The sequence below is a fragment of the Ixodes scapularis genome, unplaced genomic scaffold (genome assembly GCF_016920785.2).
Source record: "Ixodes scapularis isolate PalLabHiFi unplaced genomic scaffold, ASM1692078v2 ptg000597l_1___fragment_1__unscaffolded, whole genome shotgun sequence".
Classification (NCBI taxonomy): Eukaryota; Metazoa; Arthropoda; class Arachnida; order Ixodida; family Ixodidae; genus Ixodes; species Ixodes scapularis.
Window position 1 is genome coordinate 904,991 of NW_024610006.1, and position 23,651 is coordinate 928,641.

General features: G+C 51.8%; 3 protein-coding genes across 3 annotated transcripts; 2 read left to right on the plus strand and 1 right to left on the minus strand.

Annotated features, from left to right (window-relative positions):
• Positions 1-16,265: 16,265 nt before the first annotated feature.
• On the minus strand, positions 16,266-17,553 carry LOC121834160 (the record flags this gene model as incomplete). The annotated part of the gene is made up of 1 exon (XM_042287897.1): positions 16,266-17,553. A coding segment is annotated over one exon (1,281 nt), but the record flags the coding sequence as incomplete, so codon positions are not given.
• A 169-nt stretch (positions 17,554-17,722) lies between these two features.
• On the plus strand, positions 17,723-19,529 carry LOC120846888 (death-associated inhibitor of apoptosis 1-like). The gene is made up of 2 exons (XM_040218795.2): positions 17,723-17,769; positions 18,779-19,529. The coding sequence occupies exons 1-2, from the start codon at positions 17,723-17,725 to the stop codon at positions 19,527-19,529; spliced, it is 798 nt and encodes a 265-aa protein (XP_040074729.2).
• Positions 19,530-19,533: 4 nt separating this feature from the next.
• On the plus strand, positions 19,534-20,529 carry LOC120846883 (baculoviral IAP repeat-containing protein 3-like). Its single transcript, XM_040218789.2, has one exon. The coding sequence runs from the start codon at positions 19,534-19,536 to the stop codon at positions 20,527-20,529; it is 996 nt and encodes a 331-aa protein (XP_040074723.2).
• The last annotated feature ends 3,122 nt before the right edge of the window (positions 20,530-23,651 follow it).

Below are 23,651 nucleotides of genomic sequence, written 5' to 3' on the forward strand. Positions count from 1 at the left end.
CCGTTGGCATCAAAGACAAGATTACCAATCTAATGCTCCAATTCCTGTACGACGGCACCCTCGACATTTGGGACCAATATAGGCACGTGTGCGACATCAATCGACAGAGGAGAGAATTAAATCACATGTTTGATTACGCGAATCGGTGTTTCGAAATCCTATGCGAGGTAAAGTCGTGGATCAAGGGACATCGTCTGGTCGAGGCCTTCAAGGACCTGTGCGGAGCCAACCCCCGCAAGAGCTTCCGAGACTTGGAAAGCGTGGTGTCTCTCCTCCAAGACCTGGACGCCTTTGAAATTCGAGACGTAGCCGAGCAAGCGGACGGAGTTCTCGCCGACACGAGCCGTCACTTAAACTGCGCCGAGATGGACTTTAGCCAGTCCGTCAAAGAGTACGCTGCGCAAGTATCGCTCGACGATTTTGTCAGAAACGAGGCCGAATACGCCAAGCTATACTTTCGAGTCGTTCACGATTTCTACTGGCGGCACAAGCAAAAGATGGCCAACGTCAATTACACTTACTGTCTCGACAATCTCAAGGTAGACGGAGCCGATGACCCCGATTATCCCCTGCAGAAACCGATCGAAGAGCTCGTCGAGGTCATGAAGTCTCTCGCGGCTCGACACGTAGAGTACAAACGGGTCTACTTTTCTCGAAATTGTCCCTGTAAACGGCACCGCCCAGAGCAGCAAGACGATGAACAAGACCGATGTTATCTATTTGACCTCAACGAGTACGCCGAGTGCCAGGAAACGGCATCCGTCCTCGAACTACACTCGATCCTCGGCTACTGCGATTCGGACGACTGCCGCTGCAAAACGGACGAACTCCTGAACAGCAAACACCTGTTGTACAAACAAAAGCGCTGTGACTTTTGGTTCATAGAACTCGTGTTGGAATTTCCCGTACGCGAGCACGTTCTGAATCTGGAATACACCAGATTGTAGATGGGCAAGGAGGGGTGGGACAAATATCGTCACGGAGATTTTGGGTCGTAAAATTCAAAGTCGTCCTCTTTTTCCTCCACGACGACGACCTTGCTGGTGTTTTGCAAGACGCCCACGTGCGAAATGTCGAGACCAAATGCAAAGTTGGTTGAAGTCCAGCCCCTCTTGCGTTCTTCGCACAGCGCCGACTTGACGAGCACCTTTTTGGGGTTCTCGAAACAGGCCGCCGAGAGGCGATCTCTCGACTTGCCAATGTACGATCGATTCAGGGAAGCAATTTTGTTTGGGTCTCGCGTCAGCATGTTGATGTACAAACGAATGTAGGCCAATAAAACGTTATCCTTGTTCGAATCGGCATCCAACACGTTCTTGAGACTCTTGTACAGGTGAGAATAGATGCGCCTGTTTGTTCGACACAATACAAACAGCGAAGACATGTGATCCAGTGGATCGATATAGTCTAGGTTCTTCAAGACCCACCGGGTAAACTGAGGGCACCGGTTGTTGGTAAAGTACTCTTGCGGAATGACAAAGACCAACTGCTCGTCTTCCGTCAAAAGGGCGCAGTCCAACAACTTTTCAACCACCACATCGCATCCGCTAAAGTCGACGGCGACCTCGTTCGCGAGACGAAAGTAGACCGGATTAAAGTCGCCGTTCTTGACCCTCTTGCCGTTAAACAGGGTGTACACAATCTGCTTGCCCTGATCGAGGGCGTCCACTTGCAGGCGCGACCGACCGGCCGCCCTCTGCCTAAACACCTGGATCGCGTTTTCACAGTCTCCTTCGCGCTCGTCGGGCTTGAGGTCCCCGTCCTTCACGTTGCGCATCAGATCTTTACAGGCCTTTTCTCGATTGTGCGAAGAGTCTAGATAGTCTTGGGTGAGTGGAGAGGTGATGTTTTGCGCCACCACGTCGCCCAGTACGATTCCCACTTGGGCAAAGGAAAACATCACGGTGCAAAACATGGCGGTGAAAAAATCCACGCCGCAAGCGTCGTCCACGTACTCGTCGTATTTGGGGGGCACGCGCATGTCCTCGTCGCACTACGATATCAACACGAGCGTGTGGTGCAGCACGATCCTAAACATTTTGCGAGTGTAGTAGCGCAGGCTCGCAATCTGTTCCATCGCGTCGGGTGGGTCGCGATCGGTTGACACCAGAGTAGAGTGCACGACGGGGTCTAGGGGTGCCGCCACCGAAACGTCGTAAAATAGACAGCCGTCGTCAGTGGCATACTCGTACGTTTTCAATAACGCCTCTAGGGAGGGCAGACTACTGTTGGCATCCGGCTCCAGAGTCTGTAAATAGGCCTTTCGAATGTTACCCACTACTCTCCTGATTCTCTCCATAGATAAAATATGCGATGGACGGTATAAAGAGGGTGGGTTCGAAGCACCAATATATTCCAACCAAAAAGAATGCCGAGAGCGGTGGTGGCATAAGCTGGAGCGTCGTCTATCTGGCGTCCAGCGTCGGATTCCTTTGCAGCTTATATTACGTTCATTACAAAAATAGGCGGAGGTTGTTGGAAACCTGTCGATCCTACAGACACCTTTGCGAGCGCAAAAACGCCAAAAAAACGCCCAGATACTGACGGACGAGCAACTGCTCGAGATTCTAGACGGGCTCGCGTACGTCAGACTCAGAATACTCGCCAGCGACCCAAACAAGCTCAGAAAACTCGTTTATAAAGAAAATAATGTGGACGCAATATTCAAACATGCACCATTCTCTGTGTAACATAACGGCCGACGGTTACGTCTACAAGCACGGGCGGCTCATTGGCTACCCGAGCTGGTTCGTAACCGAAGAGTACGACAAGCGTCACATCGAGTGTAGGGTGGTCGATACCTCGGGCCTCCTCAAATCCGACCTCGAAGACTCGATGCGCCGAATGTTGGCACCCGACGTCATCCTGTCGCCCTACATCGACCGATGGGAGCAGAAACCGCCCGTCGTAGCCGTCGACGGAGAGTTTGTCTCACGAATTTACAGTGACCTCCGCGAGCTCAGAAACTCGGCCGCCTTTGTCGGTTTCGAAGACGCCTTCGAGCAGAGCCTCGTAAAAAATCTCCCCGACGGCGACGTAGTCTTCGATTTTAGATGCGTCGACCTGGCCTTTTCACTGTCCACCACTTACAAGACGGACCTCTTTCAATTTTTCTTCTACGTGCTCGTTCCCGTCTTGAGAAACTGCATCGTCCACGCCCAACTCACGCTCGACAACAACGAGTACGAAAACAGAACATTCTGCCACGCGTCCAACGTCCTCTACTACTTTCTGGAAAACCTAGTCTACCATCTCCTCACCAAAAATTCCTCGCGCAACAACGGACTCGCATCCCTCGAAATTGTAGACAAGTGCAAGCCCAGGGTCGACGACGCCAAAATCACCAAAAGCGTGCTCCAGCCCGTCTACGTCCGCAGAGCCATGACCGAGGCCTTTCGCCTCTCCTCGTGGGTGGGCGACGGATCCGTCGACTCCAACACACTCTGCATCCGCGTGGGCCATATCAAGGCCCCGAGCACAGTCGAGATACGAAACGTAAACGCGCCCGTCTCGTACGTAAAGTACAACTCGGAATGTCGTTCGGAAGCCTATTTTGGCTCGGCAGCCACCTTTGTACTCGACGTACCCAACGACCGAGTCTTCAATGGGCGGTCGTCAAGTGCAACGAGGCGCACGTCGAGGGGCTCCACTTCCCCATACCCGCCATCTCGGGTAGCCACACCGATCCCGTGTACATAAACTACCTAGACACGTGCGCCTCTAGCATCCGCGTGCTAGACATGGGCTACTTTACAGTGCCCGCCTTCTTTGGAAAACACGAATACAGCCAAAAGTTTACCTCGCTCGAGTATCTCCGCTGCGGCAGCCTGCAAAGCGAAAGCTGGTACGCGATGCTACACGAAAACACCTCGCCCGTGGCCTTCGAGTGGAACAACATCGTGAGGATTCTAGACTCGCGTACTCAAAAGCCCTGCGCCCTAATCAAACTCATTTCGGACCACACGACCCACATTGGCCTCACTCACCCCGATGACCTATACTGGCTAACTCCAGAACTCGACGCAAATTCCTGGACCTCGGCGTCCTTCGTAGACATACCGCCGTACGAGTTGCACCGCGAATATAGCGCTGGCGGCGACGTAGAAGAAGACTCGAACATAGTTATCATCACGCGAGACCGCTGGCCCTTCGTCAATCTTTTCAAGGTCAAGATATCCGTCGTAGAAGGGGGGCCACTCTGCAAGTATCTCGACTCGTGCATCTTCAAGCGCGACACGCCGCTCCTACCTCACTTGCAAACCTTTCACGTGCGGTGTCCCATAGACATGTTTACGCGCATATGCACCAAACACCTCAAGGGCGGCGAGCGACTACAAGAACTCACCGTCTACTGTGAAACCAGATTCTGCGACAACAGATACATTCAAATCATAAATCAAATATGCAAAACCGCCACGCGCCTGCGATCCCTGTCCATCTACAGCAACCCCTCGACCACCGCAGAGTATATTCTCAACAACATCCAGAGTCAAAGTCTCCAGTCCCTCTATCTTCTCTCCAACAACATTAGCGTACCTGGCATGAGCGTTCCAGTCATGTACGGCGAGTCCGAACTCTCTCGCAAATTTTGCGTCGACCTACTCAAAAAGTCCTTTCCGAATTTGCGCTACTGTCTATGCGCCTTCAATCACATGTACAACATGGACCTGTCACCCACGCCCGCTCTGTTGAGGCAAAACTTTATTAATCCGCCCACGCCCATATCGTCTGTACGAGAAGAAAACGAAGATACGTACCTGCCGGCAAAGAAGCCTCGTCCTCCGCCCAGACAACAGCAAAGGCCCGTAGAGCCACCCAAACAATCCAACATGGCAGAGACTCTCTTGGAACAAGACTTTATTCCACCACCCAGCATTTCGACAACTTCGATTGAAGAATTTAAAACTCCGGACCCACCCTTATCGTCCACCACGGAAACTCCTCTGATCAGCGAAGTAGACAGCGTTAAGAACTTTCCATCGTCCGAAGACGGCAACAGTATTAACCTATCCAATCTCGGCAACAAACCCTCCATTTCTACAGTCTATGCAGATGGCGCCGTCTACTCCGACACGACGGTAGAGGCTAAAAGAGTCTTTGAAAACGACCAAGTCGGTCGAGACGTGGTGCAATCGATGCAACCCAAGCCCACCTTCCCAGTCAACCCCTATTTACTTAAAGGAACGGCACAAGAAGAATACGACGAAGACATTTAAAATAATAAAGTTTAATTATTTGCCTCCGACACCAGAGAAGCGGTCTACGTCCCGTCGGACAAGAGGGCGGCCGTGCAGTCTTTCCGCAAGTCTCTCTTTATTGACGAAGACCGGGTGTTTGATCCACCGCTGACCGACCGGGAAGTTAGCATTCGCCTCAACGACGACCGAAGAGGAGGGGGAGACAGGTTCGTCTATGCCTTCGAGATCGACAATCGACTCGTCGAGGAAACGAACCTACTATTCGCCAGGCACGTGCCTCAACTACTGGACGCTTCGCTATTTGTGCCGCACGAAGCGGAAAAACTCGTCTACCCAATCACAGACTCTTATCCGGCCGTCTGTTGGGTGACGCCCATCTTTTGCCTGTGCGCCTTTGCCGTTCTGTTTTCGAGCGAGTATGCGAATAATAAAAATGACTAATGAAACCAACAACGTCTACAGGGTCATGCTTCAGAGCATTTACTTATATAACCGAGACTTGCACGATCGACTATCCGACGTTGAGAATGGTTTGATAGTCGTTGGGATCTTATCAATACTTCTGTTTTTTGCTGTCGTTTTTCTCACCTTTCTCGTATACAGAGAGGGCCCGTCTTTGATACATAATAGTAAATAAGAAATGGAACTACCGGTTCTCGAGCGATTAGACTTTTGGCAGGCGGACACAGAGCCGTCGCCTTCTGCATTCGGAGACTACATCGACGTCGGTTTGGACGTGTGCCGCTCCATAGACCCCACGATCCTGGTCTACGTGTCCCGGTACTTTGCGGAAAATCGCCACGTCCAAGATCCGCCCTGCGAACAGGTAGACGCCAAAGACATCGTCCTGGTGTTTACCTTCAAGGCCACGACCACCGTGGACGACGACACGCGCTACAAGATGACGATGGTCGTAAACTTTGTGAACGCCTGTAGAGACGTCGTAATATCCGACATGATGTACAGCCGACGGCAGATTTTTCTACAACTGGAATATAAAAAGAGACTGTACGGCGGTCGTCACAAGTTTACAAAGACTCTGGGCCTGATCGACTACGTACTCAACGGCTACCTCAATTCCAAATCGGGATTTTATCAAAATTTGCTACGATTATTACGACGTGTCCAAAGAAGACCGCGTAACAAAGACGATAAAGTACGTGGAGGGTCTAAAGTACAAGGGCGTCTACAAGCAACAGGATTTTGAAAAATTATCATCTTCGTGTGGCGAGCGCAAGTGGATGAATTTGAGAAACGCCGTCATTTGCAACGGCGTCGACACGAACAAGTACTATTGTTACGTCACATACCTCGGTTGGGACCGATATGACTTTTACATAGTGCCGAGATAACCTTGACAGAAGACTACCGCCGTCTACGAAAAAAAATAGAATCGCGAAATACTCTACTCATCTACCCTCGCCTCCCCCCCTACACCGTCCACGCATGGTGTGATATTACGTGAGCGGCTCTCATTCGTCGGCTGATAACACGTGGGATTCTCCGACGCGACTGCTTGTACTTACAGCAAAGTTAACCCTACCCTCTCCCCCCACATCGCTTCGAGCCAGCCCGAGAGTAGCACCATGTCCATCCTGAAGAAAATTTCCACCGCCGACCAGTGGGCCTCCAACTACGAGAATCTTCAGAAGATGTTCTCGTATGACGATTTTTTTAAACCCTACGTGGATGTGCCAAAACATCTCGGCGCCGCCACGAAGAACGTCCTCCAATATTTTATAGAGTGCGGGCACATTGTCTCCGGCAATGACAACTGTTTTATCAAGAACTTTGTGGTCGCCTTCGCGAACCCAACCGTCGACCCGGTGGATCAACGCATAGTCGACGTGATTAATATCATAAATGCGTGCCATTATCTGAATGTCTTTGAGTTGGCGGTGACAAAGTACTATCTCTTGATATTTGTGCGGATCGTGCCGTCGAAACGGACGGATGCTGTCGAGCTGGGGAGAATACTCTGTTTTTTACACAGCGTCATCACCAGCTACGTGGGAAACCACCACGTCGAGTGGAGCGAAGACTGCGACGTGTTGGCCCCGCCGCCCCCGTCCACGATCCCCATGTACGAACTGGACTACAGGGGGTTTTTGGAAGTGGTGGACACTGACGTTTTCGTGGCCGAGTTGAGAAGCCAGCTCAACCGGGAGCGTCCATGGACGACCCTGAGGAAACTAGTCGTGAGACACGCCGACACTCCAAAATATTATCTCGAGAGGGTACGCAACTACGACCGTGCGGTGATTCACTAGGAAAATAAAAAGAAAACACTCGCAAACCAGAAACTGTGTCTTTATTCCCACAAAAAACCAATCGCCCGGGTGGAAACGGGCGCATTCGTTCGTCTTTTCGGAAGGCAGTAAAGTTGTTCCCAACGCGTAACAATAGGCGCGGTAAAACGCTTTTCGAAATGGGCAAACACCTGCGCAGCGCAATTTTTGCTTTATACTAAGTCTTATATCGACCTTAGCACATCTCAATGTCAACGCTCTGGGACCAGGTGCATTCGTCTCTCCTTTCCGAACAACAGACTTCTGGAGGCGTTACCTAAGGCGGGGGTAAAACATTCGCTTTAAAAATAAAAATGCATAAAGTCGTTTCCAACGCGTAAAAATAGGCGCGGTAGAACGCTCTTCGAAAGGGGCAAACACCTGCGCAGCGCAATTTTTGCTTCATACTAAGTCTTATATCGACCTTAGCACATCTCAATGTCAACGCTCTGGGACCAGGTGCATTCGTCTCTAGCTCTCCGAACAACTAGACTTCTGGAGGCGTTACCTAAGGCGGGAGGTAAAACATTCGCTTTAAAATTAAAAATGCATAAAGTCGTTTCCAACGCGTAACAATAGGCGCGGTAGAACGCTCTTCGAAAGGGGCAAACACCTGCGCAGCGCAATTTTTGCTTCATACTAAGTCTTATATCGACCTTAGCACATCTAAATGTCAACGCTCTGGGACCAGGTGCATTCGTCTCTAGCTCTCCGAACAACAGACTTCTGGAGGCGTTACCTAAGGCGGGAGGTACAACATTCGCTTTAAAATTAAAAATGCATAAAGTCGTTTCCAACGCGTAACAATAGGCGCGGTAGAACGCTCTTCGAAAGGGGCAAACACCTACGCAGCGCAATTTTTGCTTCATACTAAGTCTTATATTGACCTTAGCACATCTTAATGTCAACGCTCTGGGAAAAGGTGCATTCGTCTCTAGCTTTCCGAACAGCAGACTTATGGAAGCGTTACCTAAGGCGGGGGGTAACCTAGGAACCCACCACGTCGAATGAAGCCAATACTGCGACGTGTTGGCCCCGCCGTTCCCGTCCACGATTCCAAAGTACGAACAGGACTACAGGGGGATTTTTGGAAGTGGTGGACACTGCCTTTTTTTTTTCGTGGCCGAGCTCGGAACCCAGCTCAACCGGGAGCGTACGTGACCGACCCTGCGGAAACTAGTCGTGAGACACGCCGACACTCCGAAATATTATATCGAGAGTGTGCGCAACTACGACCTTGCGGTGATTCACTAGTAAAATAAAAAAAACACGCGCAAACCAGAAACTGTGTCTTTATTCCCACAAACACCAATCGTCCGGGTACCATGGGCTCGATTGAATAGTATCGACACGTCAGGCCGCCGGCGACGCTTCACAGGTGGGAGGGGCTGAGCTTGATACTATTGTAAAAATATTCTCGTGTTTATTATTCTCAAAATGAAATGAGCTCGTGCCGCGTAACGTCCTCTACCGTTGCTCGATCGGGCAATGGGATCCGGAACGTAGAGCGATGTTTGGTGACAGGCGTAGCGAGTCCACCACAGAGGGTTTCCGGTGGAGGAGGCCGGCTTAACGGCCAAGAAGACGTAGGTGCTGTCGTGAGCGCCGACGACCGAAGATCCCTTGAGTGGTATGGGGAAGACGACCTTGACCGTCCTGGGCTCGGTGAACTCTATAGGTTCCTCGTCGCGCCCCAGCCGTATCTCGACCACCTCCTTGCACATGGTCACGGTGCTATCTTCTTGGGGATCGTCGTCGACAGTCTTCAAAACTACGTCCGCGCACTTTTCCACCTTCCAGACGTATTCTCGACCGCTGACATCGGTCAGTTGGATCGACCGAAGGTCGCACATTATTTAGATCTTTTCCACCATGGCAGATATTTAGTCGACGAGTCCTGATTCCATTAGAAGACATACACGCACCACGTGGACTCCGCGCACGCCCTGAGTCAGGAGGTGATCTAGCGGAATGACAGCCGCCTTTAGGAAGGAGAAGTGCTCAAACACGCTAATGTGCTCCTTTATATAGTCGGTGTTCTTTTTCAGCACGTGACAGAGTTCTGGGAAAGGGACGTACTTGACGGCAACGTCTTTGAGCTCTACCGTCACCACAATCTGCTGCATGTAGGATACGTACTTGAGGTCGGGATGCTCGGCGCACGCCTTTTGCGCGATGTGTACGAGCGCCTCGACTTTGGCGAGCGGCTGCGTGTCCTTTCGCGTGTGAAGCGACACGACACGCCCCATGCCGCCGACTTCTCCGTTGACCTTGGCGGCGATGCGTTTGAGTCTGTGCGACGAGTTGTCGTTCATGAGCGCGATGCGGAGAATGCCTTCGCCCGATTCCGTTTCGCAGTGATACACCGAGTCCAGTCCGCAGTTCTTGACGACGTTTTCGTAGACCTCTAGTTTGGACTTGTTTAGCGTCATAAAGTCCGCGAGCTCCTTGGCACTGAGGGGCTTATCTCCGTCGAATTTCGTGGCGATGGGCACGTTAATCAGAAACTGGAGACATTCGGTGCTAAAGAGAGCCGAAGCGCCAAATCTTCCGTCAACGTTGCACGTTATGTAGTCGAGTATTTTGTCCAACCCGGAGACGCGCTTGTCTTCCACATCGCAAAGCGTTCGCACCGGCATGTTTTTATATAAATTAAAAACCAATTATGGAGTATGTCGTAGGGCTGCTGGCTTCTCTGCCTGCCGCGTATAATATACTGAAGAGGAAATTTAAAGGACTACCCGTATTTGTGTACATATATTCGAAAGAAAACCAGTGCGTTTTTTGGGATAACGTGGGTATGCAGTGGAACTCTCTAAATAATAGTTTATACCTGATGAGTGACGATTACAGTCCGGACAACCGCGGAACGACCGTCCTACTTTCGCCGGGCGAACTGGAAGTCGTGCACTCGAAGCGGGACAAGACAGCCGACGCGTACGTCCCTACGCACGAGAGCTCGCCTTATGCGAGCTCTCGGCTGCGAGGAGAAAATCTACGACGTCGTCTGGAATGGCGGTCAGCGCGTCGTCTACACTTCCATGGACCTGTTTCGAATGCTATACAACAAGGGCGTCTTTATTTGACGTCAAAGTTTGGAAAGTTGAGCGAGCACTTTAACAACCCGTTGAGCAGGCGCCTCGGAAGCCTGGCTCTGTACTCGTAAGGAGTCACGTCCGCCGTCGTCGGTCCGTAAATATGTAGCCACACCGAGTCTCGCTCGTCGCTTTCCGACGCCAATCTTCGGTTGGACGCGACGTCGTGGGGGCTTCTTCTCGCGTCGGGCGAGTACTTTACCATGTCCACCGGTACGTTTCGCGGTTCTAAATAACCCAAATTTCTGTTCATTGCAAACACGACAATCATGTTATCGTCATGCGAGCGCCGCTTGTACGTTTCGTAATGTTCTCTGCGTACGCATCGTCTGATTCCTTTTCCGTAATTGCCGCATATTGCCTGCCCCGTGCATAGAGTCGAGCAGTCTCCGTCGTTGACGCTAGACACGTATTCCTTATCGCAATCCATATACTTTTTTGTTTGAAGAAGAGATGACCTTTAAAATTACTATACTCAAGGCTTCGGAAATAAACGGAGTCTATTTTCTGTGGGCTATGATACTGCTAGCATTTAGCGTTCTGGTTCTTTCGCTCACAATGTGCCGCGTCCTGTTTGCCCAAAGAAGAAAACGGAAACCGAAAAAGGAATTGAGTAAACGGGACAAGCTCGTAAACAGCATTAATAACGACAGCGACTTTTCGGACGACTTGTACGAGAACGTTCTATAAATAAAAATGGACATGTTTAGGAGTGCATTCCTGCCTTCTTCGCGAATCGACAATTACAACAATCCCCACAGCACCACCACGGCCGCAACTCCCCCTTTCAATACGACTGTGCATACAACTACGGCTCCCATGACCACTATTACTACTACTGCAACTACTAGTACTACTACTGCTACTACTAGTAGTAGTACTAGTACGAACCACAGACTAGACACCGTCCCACTGACGACACCCGACCAAAGAAACGTAGCATCTAATGCGACCATAGTCTACGACATGATGCTGGCATATTTCTGGAAAAACACCGACAAGAACAAGCGATCCGACATTTACGACAGTCTCACTCTCCGGAACGCGGTGACTTCCGCGAGCGACCATCGAGCCGGTAGCGAACGTCTCTTTAGAAAACACGTTTACGAGGTTTTGGGCAGAACCTTTCCCTGGATCCTTAGCGTCGATAACGCCCGCGTCTGCGTCTCGGACCAGAGATCCGTACTGCCCATCGAGATCCTCATTCCACGCAGGGCGGCCTACACCAACGAGAGCGCAGACTTGGCTTTTGTCGGGCGCGTCCTATACGACCAGTACAAATCGGTGATTGATCCGTACGATCACGTCACGTATTTGGTTAGGAATCACCCCAAGCTCGTGGAACGCTACCCCATGTTCTGGTCCTACGTGTTTCTCAAAAACGTTCCGGCGTACAACGATTACGTGGAAGGCGACTGGAGCGACGAGAAGACAATCTTTTCGAGTCAGACCTATCAGGCGGGCTGGTTGAATGCAGACGCAATAACAATGCTGGCAAGCACAGTCACGAATCTGCCCTTTGGCGGAACGGGTGGCGTCGGCGAAGAGCCCGTAGCCCTGGGCGTGCGCGCCATGTACAACCTGGAGTTATTTAGTTCTGCCTACAACGGAGACTACCTGTTTACGGCCGCCGCCATCCGCAACGCGTACAAGTTTGCCTACGACTCGTGCCTCTACGTTCCGCGCGGCGTGGCCACGGCCGAGCTCCGTTTGCTAAAGAAGAGGGAGGTCCTTCTGGGCGTGCGGCAACCCACCATCTCCGACGTGGTCAACGACATCAACAACGTCAAGACGTCGTCCGTCATGGTCTACCTGGACGGAACCGTGAGAAAGAAGCGCGGCGGGGGCATCGCGAGTGGCGGCGTGGGTTGCCTCAAGGCTTCCGGCCTGCAAGAGGACGTGGTGGAGAAAATTGTCGAGAGCGTCGAGTCGACCGTCAAGACCATACTACCCCGACTGTGCGAGACGATAGGAATTCCGAGCGTGATTGCCAACGCCATGACGGCAACGAAAAAGATTCGGCTACTAGACGTGCTGCGCACCGTGGACAACGTCCTCTTCCAACACAGCGACTGGGAAGAGAGAAAAAACAGGGGTCTTGCCGCGATTCCGTCTCTGATCAACAACATAACCAACGAGCCGATCGTCAGCTTTGTGCCGAGCAAAACGGCATACACGCACGTACCCACAGGCAGCACCCTCGAACTACCTGGCTTTGACAACTCGATTGTGCTCTCCACTCATCTCGATCCCGAAACAAACAAGCGCTTCTGTCCCCTCAAGTTCATTTTACAAGAGCCCTTCCTCTATCTAAACAAGGGGAGCGGGCGTTACTTTACCCACTCGAGTGGAGGTCACCCGATGCCCTTCACCCAGGTAGAGGGATTACGCATACTGTATCACTTTCTCGTCCAATAAAAAAAACACAACCTCCATTATTTGGCGTGACCTTGTGTGATGAGAGTACTTAAGCGTCGCCCTTCTACACACACAATAAACGTATTGACACCATGGGTATCCGAAATCTTTGGAATACACTCAACGCAGTTTGCAACCGCGCCGTCGAGGAGGAACTGGCACCGTTACTCGAGTCTTAGTTACAGCTCTTGGACGACCCCGGCAGTAACGTCGAGACGGCCACGAACCTCGTTTTGCGGACGTATTTTTCGCCTACGCCGTCTGCGCGTCACTTCGACTATGAGAGCGTGACGTCCTCGTTCGTGACCGGAGAGTCGGCGCGCATTCAGGTCGTCGTCGACGGTAACATTTTTCTACACCACTGCAAGCACTCGCTGACGGACCACCATCTCAAGACGTTTGCGGACAAGATCGATGCCGCACGAGCGATCGCCGACCGAGAGGAACGAGAGCGAGCGTGGGAAGCCTTGAACCTCGAGCTTATCAAACACTACGTTGGCGAGACCAACGGAGATCTGGTTGGCGATTACGTCGAAGACTATATCGAAGACGACGCGTTTGTTCTTCGAGATTTGGACTGGGACAAGGAGTACGAGGCGAGACCGGGCGAACGCTGCATCCGATACGACGCCTTCTTCACGACGGTGTTTCATTGCATATCTAGGACGGTCAAGAGGGTCGTCAAGGGGCTGTCCCTAAACAGGCGTGTGGAAGTTGACGTGGTGGTGGTGTTTGACGGAATGTCGCCGACGGTAAAGTGGCCCGAGCAGTACAAGCGTCGCAGTAGAGAGCTGGCCAACGTCATCAAAAACTCGTCTGGCGAGGACACCAAGCGAGTTCGGACCATCGAAAATTCGAGACTGCAGTCTGTCCTGAACGGAAGGCTCAAAAACTTGGCACGCTACGGCAAAGACGCCATGGCCACAATCTGCCGATTGACCGCGGCCTCGGACGTGATGCAGCACGTCAGGGAATATGCCACGCTTCTCGAGAACCCACTCTACGCCAAAGAGGTGATTGACGGCTACTCGAACGAGTCGGCTGCAGCGTACCAACTCTCGTCCTTTACGATCCTGCCGCCGTTCTACGTGGGGGAAGGCGACGTCAAGGTCGTGGACTCTTTAATGTGTCCGCCGCCAAACGACGAGCGCTGGGACGTGTCCGTCGTTGTCACCGACGATTCGGACATTCTCCTCGGGGTAGCTGCGGTCGTGGAAAAGATACCCTCGCGAGACGTCTACGTGTATTCGGCCCGCCAGTACAGCGAGAGTAAGAAGCGACAGGACGAACACAGGTTCGAGTTTGGCGGCGTGCAACACGCCGTGTCTCTGCTGGACAAGTCTCTTCCCAGTCGTCAGGCGGGTTACTACCACATCAAGGACGATTTCTTTACTCGCGCTGTACGCGTCAGTAGTTCCGATCTTCACCCGCTGTCGTTTGTGGTGCCAATCTTGCTGTACGGCGGCTACGAGATGCTCCCGTTTATGATAAGCTCATCTAAAAAGGTGGACGGCAAGAAGGTGGACCTGTTTCGCGCAATGATGAACGCCGCAACGAAGGAGACTAGCTTCTTTGACATTTTACTGGCGGCGGTCGATGCCGCGGCACCTATGGAAGGGTCCACTACGCGGAGGCGAGCGGCCGCAATGTCCAAGGACTGGCCCAAGGCGAACGAGCGTCGGCAGAAAGTAGAGGAGATTGTCACGAAATACCTGAAGCTGCTTCAGTACACCGCGCTCTACACCACGCAGCAGGACCGGCTAGCGTGGTACGCAAAGCCCGTAGAGTTTGTGTACGAAGACCGCGTGGTAGAGAGGGACGCGACAACAAACGCTTTCGTCACGCGACCGATCACGACCATGGGGCAGAACAAGGCGTGCCGCGTGAGTCTCGCCGACGTTGCGAGCGTCATAAGGGCCCTAAAGGCCAGCGACGCGTTGGAATCTGCGGTGGACATACGAGCTTACGTTATCGAATCTAGCGGCGAACACCTTGCGGTTTCCAGCGCCATCAAGGCGCTTTCGGCGCTCTACATGATGGGTGCTATGGAGTTTGATGACGACTACGACAATTGGTCGGACGTGGAAGCCCTTGCTGCCGTCTACAAGTGGTACGAGACCCGCTGTCTGTGTCCCTGCATCAAGACGATGGATCTACGACGCGTCTTGTGCATCTTTAGACAGATCAGCGACTGGTCTCGCACGTTCACCACTAGCCTCATCAGACGGGCCTATAAGAAGAACAAGCGGCGACTGAGCAACCTTCGATTTCCTAGTTTCGACGCCATTTACAACGACATGTTGTGAATAAAAGAACGTTTGTTTGGACACACACACACACAGACGCACACACATAGAGACACAGATGTATAGCAGTGTGCAAGCTAGCGTAAGCGTTTATTTTAGGCAAAGCAGACAAACACAAGCGAAAGCGAGTCACTTCTTGTAATACGACACTTTGTAAATGCCATAGTCGTTGGTGGACGTAATGTTTGACTTTGTAACATCTTTTAATATCTGCAATTTCTGTATAGTGATGTAGTAGAAACAGTCGACGAGCCTCAAGACGACCAGATTGTGTAGACACATCCAATGCTTCTCGCAATAAAGGCGATCTGACACATACTGTCCGTCTTCCTTGGGTTTGATTTTGGCCACGAGCGCCGGTAGAGAGGTGGTCACCTCGTAGGTGCCGTGGTACGTGACTGGAATCACGTCGAAGAAGGATTCTTGTTCTTCCAGGGGATCGAAAGTGTAATCGAGTGGCAAAGTGGTCGTCTTGTCGTTTACATAGCTTTGCAGAACGTGGTGGAGAAAGGGTAGAATTGCATGCACGTTGTGATGCGCCGACGAGTGACGGACGTAGAGGTAGACGTAGTGCTTGGTGCATATCACGTCGTGCACCTTGAGATCGCGCAGCACGTTGATGAAGTTTATGCAGTCCACCACCACTCGGTTGGCGTCCTTGTCCCTGTATGAAAAGACGAGTAGATAGCGGGACGACGAGCTGTCTTTCTGACAACACTCTGCTCCCTCTACGACCGATGGGACGTTGTTTTGAATAAAGAAATTTGCGATAGCGATCCAGATTTTATAGGGTATCGATACCGAAAGGTCCAGTTCGCAATGGAGATAGTCTCGCAGGGTCCTCATTTTTTGTTGCGAAAAGATATCGACGAACGTGACCTGTTTCAACATTTTACTCCCTCGATCGTTCAAATCAGTCACCGAACCTTTTTGTTAATGTATATGGGGGCGTTGGCGGTTTTTTATTTCAAATGCATATGGGCACGTTGCTGTCGTCGTCCTTGCTGTGAGGCGCGGACGTGGATGGATTGGAGAGTAGCGGCGCCATCATCGTGGAGACGTCTTCCATGGTTTTACGGAGCTTGTCTCGCATCGAGTTGGACAACAGGTCGTCGCTGTCGCATATCAGTCTGTTGAGAAACTTTGTTTCGACCGGAACGATGACTTCCACGTCGTCGGCCACGGACCACCTACAACGGGCTAGGAAGAGGCGCAAGGCCGTCGCCGAAACAAACTGCCCCCTAAACAGGTTGTAGCAATTAGACACGGAGGCAAAAGCCTCGAGTAGTTCCTTCTCGAGAAATTTCTTGTTGATGACGCTAATCTCGGTCTCGTCCTCGATAAAGAGCTTGATGAACATGTTCAAAAAGTCGGCCAGTACGCGTTGGTCCACCTCGCACGTGGATATGGCCGCCATGGCGCACTTTGCTCCGTTGGCGTCGCGCGTAGTGTGCATGGCAGTAGACATGGACGTGCACCACGAGATGATGGACGACGACACGCTAGGCGAGATGTGGTGTTCCAGACAGTTGGGCGACTGGACCCAGAGTAGAAAGTCGTTAAAGAAGCGCGAGTCGTACAGGTAGGTGTTTTCGCCGCGGTAGCTCCTGCAGAAACGCGTGTGATAAAACAGGTTGGTGGCCATCCGAAATAGCGCCGTGTTTGAGTAGGTGGCAATTTCTTCCTGGCGCGGAGTGGGTATGCCCTTGGTCATCTTGAGGCACTGTAAGGTGGCCCCAAACATGTCCGAGTCCATCATCTCAAAGTTTAGGCACTGTAGAAACAGACCGAGGTTACGGGGCGAGACGCAACAGGCCTGGCTGTAAAATTTGTTGAGCTCCTGCGTGCCCTGGTCCGACTGTTTGTGCACTTCGACGAAGCGAGAGTCCACGCGCCCGTTGCTCATGCACTGTTCTATGATGGAGGCGATGTTAAGGACCGACACCTCGGTGGCCGGCGCCTTCTCCTTCTGCAGGGCTAGCACGTAGTGGTTGGTACGCGGCACGGGGATCGTGTCGGAACTCTTCATGATGAGCTCGTTGTGGTCACGCAGCGTCGTAGAGATGGCCGGATCGATGATGTTGACGTCGTCCGTGACCCGCTCGGCCGGCATGACGGTCCGGAGCGTCATGTAGTCGGTGTCGCAGCGGTACACTCCGTTCTCGACGTTACTCGTGTACAACCTGTTGCTCTCTTCGACCAGGAGGTTGATGACGTCCTGTGGCTTGTTGTTTTGCGAAAACTTTACGCGAATGGCCCCGACAATGTTTTCGTTGACGGTCTGTGGCTGCGTGATCCTGTGCACGAGGCTGAGACCGTTGGCCACGTCGAGCCAGTTGTGGCCCATGGCGCTCTCAAACTGAAAGATGGGGTTGCACTTTACGCGCACCGCCGCGTAGTTGCACAGGGATACTAGCATGACCGCCGTAATCTTGGCTGCCGTCCTTGCGCCCACCGCCATACCGCGAGTCGCCTCGCGCGCATGGGAAAATATCTCTTCGATGTAGAGGAGTAGCAGGCGCAGAATGGCAGTAGCGTACGCGTCCACGTACGGCTTCAGATCCCTGATGACGCGCTGAGTGGTCGACGAGGAAGAGGTTTTCCTAAGTATGTTGAGACTGTTTCGTACGTATTCGATTCCCATTACGCAGTGAAATACTGTATTGTCATTCAGGAGCGTTTGGATGGCCATCTGATCCATGTCGACCGTCATCAGTATGTTACTACCGAGCTCGAAAACGCGAAAGAGCATATCTGCAACCGGTTCCACATCTCCGTTGGTCAGGAGCGTCGTGCGCGCCTTGGTAATGTGCTGCATGAGTTTCTTGGACGAGTAGCCGAGTAAGGTCGACGTGTCGTTCGGGAGCGTGGGCACGTATTTATCGCCATCTCTCCTGTAAGACACGTTTTGATTTCCCCGCTGCCGGAATACGGGTAATAAAATATCGGTGGCGTCTTCGTGATTCACCGAGTGTTGACATCGTCCCTTTTTCAACAGGTCTAAAAAATTTTCTGCGACAGACATTTTTATAATAAACAAAATTGCTACCGCCTATGGGAGGTCGACTCCGCTCCCAGTCGAGGTCAACCTAGATATGGAGAGAATATATATTGCGCACCGAGTAGAGGGCTCCTCTCATTATCGTCGCTATGGCGCACCTCGTTACGGATCCCATAAGCAAGGAAGTCGTGCGTCGCTTCAAGACGTTCGCCGAATGGCGACTTCGCACCAGAGCCACGCCTCGAGACTTTGCCTATGCCGGCCTAGAATATTGCGCTGACCGGAAACACATCTACTGTCGGCACTGCAAATTTCAAGTCGCCGAACAGGACTGGGAGACGCTCACGTTTCACCCGATGGACCTTCACCGCCGAATGCCGTGCAAGTTTCTCGAGCAGTACAGGGACCCGCGGCTGAACGTAGCAAGGGTCGTGTCCGTCTTGCCGAGCTACTCTCACCCGGTCTACAAGAGATACGTCGACGAGAAGATTCGAGCCAAGACCTTTCACGATGTTCGAGGCCCTGCGTTCGCCAAGGCCGGCTTTTTCTGCTCGCACGACGACGAGCAGGGCTACCTCTCCCGCGAACAGATAGTGACCCGCATATTCGTTTGTTTCTACTGCGGGGTGCAAGTATTTTCGATCCTCGACTGCGAAGAAGACGATCCGTGGCTGCTACACGCCCGCAGGTCCCCCAATTGCGTGTTTCTACGAGTGAACAAGACCTATTACTACGTGCACGATGCAGTCGAAAAGGTTTACAGGAGCGAGATGTACTGGGCGTCTCACTTTCCCGAGATCGACGATCTCGTCAAGGACCCAAAGTTCCGCAACAGGACTATGAGTACTCTGTACACGGCCAACCTGACGCATCCCTTGAACGTATCGGCGATGGTGAGTGCCATTCGGAGCAGCAAGGCGACTCCGTTGGGCAGTCACACTCTGTTTGAGCCAGTGAACGCCCTTCCTTCGTTCGATCACAAGGCTATCGGTAGGTGGGGTAACTTTGTGATGGATAGCGCGATCTGTGATACGCACTATTCCGCTATAAAGTCACGAGACGAATCAACTAAGAGGTGCATCGTATGCACGAAGGCTCCGGCTAACATTGCCTACTTGCCGTGCGGACACTGCGTGTCGTGTTTCGACTGCACCATATTATTCAAACATTGCAAGGCCCGTAGACTCAAAATCGACTTTATTTCTAGAGTCTACTTTGCTTAAGAACATGTCTTTCTACTGGAGACTGTTCGACCACGACCCGACTGTGGCCAAGGTGATGTCCGACTTTAAAACTTTTGCGACGTGGCCTTTGCGCAACAGTACCCTCACACCCAAGGACTTTGCCATGGCAGGACTCGCCTACGATCCGGAGAAGCGGATTCTCAGCTGCTCGATGTGCCAGCAAAAGACTCAACTCTCTACTATCGTGGCCTCGGACGAAACACTTCCCCAAGGACTGCACGAATCCGACTGTGACGCACCGCTACGCACGCTGAGTCCAGACGTCTCGGCGGTGGTGACCGAACGAGCGCTTGCCTTTAGGCCCGAGTTTCAGACTTACACTGCGAGGTTCGCCTCCTTCGACGCTCGGCCGAAAGAAGAAGACGTCTTTGACGTGGATTACATGGCATCTGCGGGATTTTATTACCTGACCGATCGGACCGTGGAATGCTTTTGTTGCGAACTTCGGTTGCTTTCGTGGGAAGCCGACTACGACGACCCAGTCGAGGAACACGCCAAGTACAACCCTCGCTGCCCCTATCTTCGATTGTGCGCGAGCGTAACCTACATCAAGGAGGTGTCCGACGTGTATAGAAATAGCGATTTATTTTGGTTGCTAGAATATACCAAGGACATTGAGTTTGTCTCAAACAAATACAGCCTAGACTTTATAACAGCATTGGCCACTTCCAAGTTTGATCTTTCCTGTCCGAACAAGCTAAAGTCCTTTCTCGAAAACAGCGATTCTTTTTCGGCGCTGAGCGTAGGACGTCCGTATCCCGCGCGCATCGACAAGACGAGCATCTCCATGAAGCGGTCCGATCCGTCCACGACGATTTGCGTCGTCTGCATGAACTGTCCGGTGTGTATAGTTACTTTGCCCTGTGCCCACGCCGCCTTATGTTTAAATTGTCTATTTCCAATGATTTACAATTCGAGAGAGCAATCTGTGTGTTGCCTTTGTAAATCTGCAGTGAGTGGAATGTATCGAATTCATTAAATAAACTATTTGTACTGGCACTAGTGTAGTGTGCATGCAAAAGAACGATTCGTGACTCAAAAATATAAGCACGCGAAATATTTATTTTCAAGCATAACTCAGTCGTCTTCTTCGCCCATTGAGTCTTCTCCTTCGTCGTAGTTGAAGGTGTTTAGGACGATCGGACCCAGCATTCTGTCGTCGTCCGATTCGAGATATTCGTCGGCGTCACTGTCGTAGTCGTCACTGTAGCCGTCGTCACCGTCACCGTCGTCACTGTCGAGGTCTTGGTACTCGATGTCACCCACAACACCGTCCACACCTTCGATAACGTCTAGGTCGGTTGGCGCAATGTTTCTTAGTGACGGAGACACTGTGCTAGAAATACACAAAGTGTATTCACCAAGGTAGACGTCCTTGTTGGGGACGTCTCTAGCGGTGAGTAGTCAGTCTTCGATGCACGTTGAGAAATTGGTGAAGCGTTTCTCGGCGTATAAATCCGAGTCCGGTCATGCAGAGGCTCCGTATGCCAACGTCGATGATCCTCTTTTCTGCGAGATACATCAAGGCTTCGTCGTCTAGGTCTAGGCACGATCAATCTGCAAGTGAGTCAAATTAGGTAGATCGTCCGCTAAGCACTTTACAGAGTCGTTGGTCAAGCCGGGTGCGTGACGTAGGAGCAAAGTCTTGATGTTCGGGTAGAAACGAACCAAATCACTGACGTGGCGGTCTCGCAGCATTGGATAGTGCACCAACTCCAAGAATGTGATGTGCGTAGGAAAGCTTCTTAATATTGAAATTTCGGTATACGCACAGTGAATTTGCCCTTCCACGTTGTCCCAAGCGTAGCCCTCTTCTTCGTGGTATATACTAAGCACCACTGTTTTCCAATCCACCGCGCTTGACACTCTGGACTGAGCGAACACTTGTACGCAGGTGTCGGCCAGCGGGAGAGATGGGGACCTGTCTAGTCGAGCCATTGTCGCTTTGGGTTATAGGGTAGTAGTCGGGTCGTGTCGTGATGTCGGGGGAGAGGGTAGGGTTAGCTTTGCTGTAAGCGTAGTACGTGCGAGTACATATATATATATATACCCTCACTCGCTATCTGAAAACGGAGATAACGTTTCGCTACAAAAAACAAAATCGTACATTTCCTGACTCAACTGATTCGAAGCGCAAAAGACAAAGTGCGTCACGTTATCTTTAGAGGCGAAGAGTTCCGTCGTTATCACCAAGATAGCGTATATAGATTCGTTGTTCTGCAATATCACTCGAAGGACAGCTCGACTGGCGTTTCTTATTCCAGTCAGACACAAACTCTTGAGTCGACGCAAAGGAGCCAGATGAATCAATCCCTCGTTCCTGATACGGCCACCGTTGTTGCTGATTTGAAGATGTTCGAGAGATTGAGCGTAGGTCGCCAAGTATTGTAGAGCAGAGTTTGACAATAGGGGGGCGTTCCTCAGGAGTATGGTCTTGAGGTGCGTATACGTACAAACAATGTACAACAATTGTGCGTCCTCCAAGGTCGGATAGTCGACAAGGTCCAAAACGGTCAGAGCGTTCGCGGACACATGAGAAAGTTTACAAATTTCGGAGAACAGGACGACCCTCTCTCGTTCAAACTCTTCCTCATTTGAGTCTTCCGAATAAACGTTGGCCACTACTCTGCTCCAGTCGAAGGTTCGCGATTGATCAAACTTGGTGGCCTCGCGAAACACTTTGGACACGCTGGATGCTACTCCGGTCATGTTCTACGTTTGTCGACGCGCTTCGGCAGGCGCGCGTATATATACGTACGTTTTGTGTATGTAGAAAAATAAAGCCTCTCGAATGATTGTTTGTTTATTTCAAAAAAGACACGTACTAGACGTTGCGCAAAGCTCGCATAATGTGATCGCTTTCGGTGTAGTATCTCTTGTACTTGTAGCGCCTGATCTCGTCACTGACGTCGTCGTCACCGTCGTCACCGTCTTCAGCGTCATCGTCGCTATCCACGTTGCGCTCAGCGTAGTCGTCGTCCGAATATCCGTGAAACTTGGGCTCATTATTATTATTATTATTATTTGTCTCGTACACCGTCCGTCTGGTACGCAGAGTCGATTTGTAGCGGCCTCCGCCGGTCGAATGGAAGAAGCTATCCGTGGACGGACCCAGCGGTCTCTTTTCCGAGTCGTCCACGATCCTGTAGTTGGGGCGATTGGAAACGCGATACTTGAATTCCTTTCGCACGTTGTCGCGCGCGTTTGGACGAAACTTTGCACCAGACTCTCGGTGCACGATGTTGTCGGAATAATACGTGTCGTGCGTGGGCAATTTTGTAAAGTCGCCGTTTATTGTCCTATACAACTCGCCTAGCTCGACCATCTCGTAGGCCACGACTATGGTTTCCAGAAAGGACGGCGGTGGGTCGCGAATCACGTCGATCCACTGCCCCACCTTGATCGAGCGGCTGGTGACCACGTCGTGAAACTTGCTAGATATCTTGTCAATGTTTACGTCCACCAAGACTCCCGAAACGTAGGGCGAATGATTATCTCCGGTGGTCCTACCGACTTTGGTTTCCAACAGGGCTGCGCCGTTGCTTCTCGCTTTAAACACGGGATAGAACGAGTTAGATCGAATAGCCTTGGCCGTTTCGGCGTACTCCCTTCCGCACATGACGTCGCCCTTCTTGTTACGCACGGGCACTATCGAGTACATGTCATTCAACACGTGAACTGGAAATTGATTGACGAAAATTGGGGCGCTGCGCTTGTGCATCTTAAAGACCTGAAAGTCTCTGATCACGTCGTTGGCAAGCTTTATGAGACGGTTCTTGTCCGACCGCAACCCCTCGTGAGCGCTCGTGAGAAACCTGAGCAGGCTCGGCGGGAGTTGGTCGAAAGAATAATCCACGCGCACTTGATACATTTTTTTATTACACGGGATACATGTACTTGGAGTCGCTGCTGGTGTTTCTGGACATTGTTCGCCTACCGACACTGACGCTGCGACCGAGTCGGCCTCGGTTGATGGAAATGCTACGGCTCCTCCTGTTGCCGACGCTGCGACTCCTCTTCCTTCCTCTTCTTCGACCCGAGGAGAGAACGCTCCTACTCCTACTCCTCCGCCGCGCGACGCTTCCGCTCCTGCTCCTCCGC